This window comes from Prorops nasuta, unplaced genomic scaffold (assembly GCF_024137725.1).
Source record: "Prorops nasuta isolate Cenicafe-Biocafe unplaced genomic scaffold, Cenicafe_Pnas_1.2 PNAS00007, whole genome shotgun sequence".
Lineage (NCBI taxonomy): Eukaryota > Metazoa > Arthropoda > Insecta > Hymenoptera > Bethylidae > Prorops > Prorops nasuta.
In genome coordinates, this window is record NW_027116804.1 from 4442840 (window position 1) to 4448759 (window position 5920).

Here is a 5920-nt window from a genome sequence, read left to right on the forward strand (position 1 = left end):
TTATGCAAATAATTCTTGGACAATTCTTTCTCTTAACAGAAATCCATCACCTGCCTCTATTTCATTTATCTCATAATTTTCATTGTCACTTGTATGATGGCTTTCATTTAGTAGTTCCATTTCACTCTCCGGTAAAACTTCATTATAAATTAATGACAAATTGTGCAATACTGCACAAGCTACAACTATAGACGTACAAGTTTCAATTTTCAATGTCAAACCTTTTGATAAGCATGGAAATCGTCTTTTCCATACTCCAAAAGCCCTTTCCACTACTTGTCTTGTATGAGATTGTATTTCATTATACCTTAAATTTAAATTATCTTGTTAATTCTTACTTTAAATTTTTTTTAATGCGAATAAGATTTTTTCTTGCCTCTCTTGTTCTACTATTTGTGGATTCCTAAAAGGTGTCAAGAGAAAGGTAAGTGCAGGATAGCCTTTATCACCAATTAATATTCCTGCTATTTCTTGATGCTGGTATCTTATAAATGCCCTTGAGTTTTTAAAAATAGTTGAGTCATGTTGACTTCCTGGCCATTCTGGAACTAAGTCTAAAAACTCCATTCTTGGACCTACAATCGCCTGATGAATTTATATATATAAGTATATAGTTTATTAATATTGTTGTCATATATATATATATATATATGCATTAAAATATATTTGTTTGATATTTAATAAGTAATACCTGAACATTTAAAAAATAGAATCCTTTCCTGTTTCTAAATAATTCAGTTTCACCATGAAGATTGACATTTGTTAGTCTAATGTGCGTGCAATCTATTGCTCCACTAATATTAGGCAAACCTATGCCACCTTCGCCATATCCCAATTTTTTAAATAAACTTCCATTTTCTGCCACATGTGCTTCATTCGAAGGAAATCCAATAAACTTATGAAAATATGAAGCTAATAAATTAGTAACACGAAGAACCACACGACTGACTGTAGGCACAGATACTTCAGCAAGATCTGCACTTACTCTCTGTATGATGAGTATTAAATTTAATTTTAACATCTTTATTTATCCTTTATCCAACTATACAATAATTTACTCTATTACCTGAAAACAATTCGTTGCATAGTATCTTAAGCAAATTACCAATTGAATTACTGGTGAAATAGGTAAGCCTCTATTATCAGATCGCTGTAGATAACTTTCCACTAAAGGTAGTAATGCATACATTGTGGACTGTTTCGAAAATCTATATCTTATTCTAAATTCAATGTCATTATATTTTTCAAATGGATTAAACACATCACGTATGTAGTGTTTATATCTGATAATCTGTAAATTTTCATTTTCACTATCTGCTTCTGAGGAACTTGAATCAGAAGAATCACTGAATAGATCAAAATTAAATAGATCTAAAAAATTAACATCCATGTCTAATACTATTTTTGTTAGAACATTCAATAAGATTCACCTAATACTTTAAACTGTCTAATAATTTGACAAATTTTAATTGGTTTTCTTTTTCTTTAACGAATTTTAAATGTAACGAAATTTGAAACCAGTTTAAACTTTACCGTTTTTTAATATGAATAATGCAAGTTGTATAGAAAAGCAATTTAATTAATGATGGAAAAATATAAGATAATGGTTGCACACAACAATCTAAATTAATATACAATGTATTTTTAAAGGAGAAAAAAATGTTAAAGTAGCAGTTTTTCAACTCATTCAATATATATTTTGTAACAAAGAGTAGTAAATAAAATGTATACACTGCTTAACATAAAAATATCTTTAATTTTTATTTGTAGTCATCTCCCCTAAATTAAAAGAAAATTAAAGTAAATTAATATATTGTTGTTACTTGAAAATTCAATAGATCAAACTGAATGTAAGAGACACTTTCTACTCATATTTCAGTCTTTGCTCGGTATTCCATTAATTTTATCTTTTCTGCCGTTTCCTTTATTTCTAGACATAATTTTTCTTGTGTCAATGTATATTCCATTTCTTCTCTTTTTAATCTTACTTTTAATATATCTTCTTCATATTGTAATTTTAACGCAACAAATTCCATTTCTTTCTTTGTAAGTAGAACATGTCTATGAAGCTTTTCTTTTTTATGTTTAGTGTTCGAAGTTTTTTTTTCTTTGATACTCCATAATTTTCTTTATTACATGTAGCGTCTGATAAAATAGTCTCATCTAGATCTGTAAAATTTCAGAATAACTTATTATTGTTTTATTACAATGTAAGTCAAAATAGCACAAAATGTTTATAATATTCTATATTAACAATACTGGAGCATTCAGCAATGTTATAAGCATTTACTAAATACATTTTATGAAATTGTATGTCAATTGAGAATTAAAATAATAGTTAAAATCATATAAATCAGATTATATTACTAAAGTCATCAGCTTCGAATGAGTTCTCCTCTATTTCATGTAGCTGAATATTATCATTATCGCTTGAAAAATTACTTTGTTTAGAAATATAAGAACTGGACAAATTACTAATGCTTGGCAAATCATTTTCTTTTATTAAGTTCAAAGTCATGGTTTGACGATCTGAAAATAAATTACAAAATTTACAATATTAGTATTAGTATTATATTTTTTATCAAATTCTTTTTTTATACCATTAGCTTCCATGGGTGATAAGTTACTTGAAAATGCTGCAGGTACAGTTTTCATTAATGATGGAACTATGTTCAAAATATTAGGATGAATTTCTACTTCTTCCAATTCTGGTCCACCCCCAGTCAAATATCTTGATTGACGTTCCATAGTCAACATTTTTTTAGTTTGTTGCTTCAAATTAGCCCAATACTTTTTCAGCTGATTAACATCCCTCTAAAAATTGAAAATATTCATGCTACGCTGTAATTAAATAAATTGCATAATTGACTAAATATAAAACCTTTATATTTATTAGACAGTTTTTATTATATTCCTTTGATAATATACACCAAGCAAGATTCTTTTCTTTAAGGTACTACCATTTGTTGCTTTTGATTCTAAAATATGCTTATATTTATTATTTAATTGTATAAAGACGTCTTTTTCTGCCTCTGAATAAGAAGGGGCACGTTTACTGGCCATTGTAGTTTTCAACTAACATATATAAATCATATTTATAAATTTGTTTCTCAAAAATTTTGTAAGTATTGCTAAAAAAAATATTAATTTTAGAATTAACAATTTTACAAATTGAAAGTAAAAATAAAATAATAAGCATATATTTTTCATAATTTAAAACGTTAATGACAAAAATGTTAATAATTCATTAGAACAAAACATGATATACCTTGGTAATAAAACTGTAATCACTTTAGTACTATTTGAATTTAGTTAACTACCAGGAATTAGATTAATTAACTATTTTACTATTTTTGCAATATTATACTGACATATTTACTTACATTTCCATAGGTACGAAAAGCAAGAATCAGTGAATAGATATGAGTATCCGTGATTATTAACAAATATTTATTATCTGTTAATTTTTGTTGGAGTAACAATTCGCACTTATTATTAATCAGTGAATTAAGTATATAAGTAGTTTTTATATATAATTAATAAAGTAAAATTCCTTCATAGCAGTTTACCTGAAAAAAAAATTGGAAATAGACACATTCTAATAACTCAATTTCTATAATATTGTTTAAATTTATATATATACTCTTTTATTAGTTACCTCGTGTAATGGCTACAGTAGATAGGCTAGGATGGTTCTATGACCGCGTGGCGAGGGGGTCGGGGTCCCGCGGGGACAAGGGAAGTAGGGGAATTGCCCCCTCTCCTCGTGTGGTTGTGCGCATGCGGTTGTGCGCATTATCGCGTTCCCCCGACGTTAAACTCGTAGGGTACACAAGTGGCCTCCCCCCTCTTACGGTAAGCAGTGAACGCCTTAGAGAGAGAAGGAGAGAAACTGCCATGTGCGAGCCAAGAGAAGCAGTTGGTTACTTTAAACGATAAGACGCGTTACTTAATACATTATCGCGCTCTGCAACAATGTATGCGAAATGGACTCGTACTGGAAAGAGAAAGAGAGAAAGAACATTCGTAGAGAGCGATGCAGTGATCGCTCCCCCTTATTTATGTTACAGTATCTTTGACGATCGTCATATTCATTTGTATATCTATCGTCGCAGATACTTACCATCCGCTCTGTAATAAGAGCGGAGCCTACGTGACCTTAACTTCAGAAAAGTGGTTGGGACGTATGTGAAAAACACGACAACATTCAGAACAGTTTTCAAGCTGTAGATCCCCCTGGAATATTTCAGTCGAAGCATCGTCCGATGTCGGTTGAATGGAAATCTTCAAGGGTTTTATGTTATGATTTACATTTTTTTTTTTTTCTTTTTTATTTGCAATACTTATATATTACAGGGTACAGTGGATTGGTGGAGAGGTAATTGAAGAAACACCAATGTAAGGGAAAAAGCCTTTCGGCATAAAAAACCCTCTTTATTGAAATACAAATTTACTTATAAAAATATATAAATAAACCAGGAATTGTACGTCCTGTAGAATTCCAATAAAAACAGCAACAGCAACAGCAACAGCATCTATAATTAAAAAAAATTATTTAAGTAGCTTCTATACTACATTAAAAGCACTCTTTGTCGAACAAAAGTAGTACTACGATTTAATAAATCGCTGCGAGAGAAAAAGTGAATGCGAGATTCCTTCGCTATTAAGCCATTTTTTTTTTTTTTTTTTTTTATATTTTATTAGTCTTTAACTTTTATTAACTCTTACCGATTTGGTGGTGGTGACTGTCTGTCATACAACCCACAAGCTCACATAGGCTGCATATTACGTAACCGTAATAACAATTGCCTCCTACGCGAGACTGCAGGTTGCTCCCCTGCAGGTTGCTCCGCTGCAGGTTGGTCCGCTGCAGGTTGGTCCGCTGCAGGTTGCACCGCTGCGGGCGGCATCTGCAGGGCTACGGGCAGCGAATGTGGTCGCCGCAGTGGCTGCTGGTGCTGCTGCTGTTCAAGTATCAAGCGATACCCTCTTAGAACTGATTGCTGCTGCTGCTGCTGCTGCGGCTGCTGCTGCTGTTCTTCATTATGCCGAAATGGCCTTACTATTGCAACTGGTTTGCAATATTTTTTTTCTAAATCCTTTAATGTTAGTTTCTTGTCAGGTAAGCTTATTGGTCGTGTGGAACTCATGATGTCTCACTGAAGACTGAAGTGAAGAGTGCTCTCCTCTACGTATTCCAGATGAAGTTTACATATCTTTATCAATACATATTAGCTTTCTCTCTCCACTTCGGATGAAGTTTACATCTCATTATCAATGCGGAGAGAAGTTTATATCCATTTCTCAATACGTATTAGGTTTCTTTCCGTTAACTCCAGATGAATTAGTAAAAGGTATATTTACAATAATATTTTTCAATTTATTTGATAAAAGAAATAGTAGAGGTTAATTTACAATGATATTTTTTCAATTTGTTAGATAAAATAATTTAATAGTAAAAGAAAAAGAAATGTGGTGGTTCCTCTTCTTCTTCTCTCTTAGTCTGCTTTGAAGCAATATCTTTTTCCTCCTCCTCCTTCTCCACTACTTTTTTCTCCTCTTCCTTCTTCGTTTGCTTTGACTCAATATCTTTCTCCTCCTCCTCCTCCATTTTTTTCTCCTCTTCTTCTTCCTTCTTCATATCCTTTGACTCAATATCTTCCCTAGTCTCTTTCTCTTCGTCTTTCTTCACTTTATTTTAAAAATACAAACAGGTAATAATAATAATAATTATGAAAAGGTAAAAAAAAGATAAAATAAATACTTACATTCTTCCTCCTCTACTTTTTTCTCCTCTTCCTTCTTCGTCTGCTTTGACTCAATATCTTTTTCCTCCTCCTCTTCCTTCTTCGTCTCCTTTAACTCAATATCTTTTTCCTCAGCCTGTTTTTCTTCGTCTTTCTTCACTTTATTTAAAAAA

General features: G+C 31.2%; 1 protein-coding gene across 1 annotated transcript; it reads right to left on the reverse strand.

Moving 5' to 3' along the window:
- On the reverse strand, window positions 1–1390 carry LOC136774921 (putative nuclease HARBI1). The gene is made up of 4 exons (XM_066729394.1): window positions 1106–1390; window positions 692–988; window positions 377–585; window positions 1–307 (listed from the first exon to the last, which is right to left on the reverse strand). The coding sequence occupies exons 1-4, from the start codon at window positions 1388–1390 to the stop codon at window positions 1–3; spliced, it is 1098 nt and encodes a 365-aa protein (XP_066585491.1).
- Between the last annotated feature and the right edge of the window lie 4530 nt (window positions 1391–5920).

Excerpts from the sequence above, each read along its gene's own strand:
- LOC136774921 (XM_066729394.1), bottom strand. The coding sequence starts at position 1,390 with ATGGATGTTAATTTTTTAGATCTATTTAATTTTGATCTATTCAGTGAT. Across the intron at positions 989-1,105 it reads TTTCACCAGTAATTCAATTG|AGAGTAAGTGCAGATCTTGC; the intron begins GTAATTTGCTTA and ends CTCATCATACAG. Across the intron at positions 308-376 it reads CAAATAGTAGAACAAGAGAG|GTATAATGAAATACAATCTC; the intron begins GCAAGAAAAAAT and ends TTTAAATTTAAG.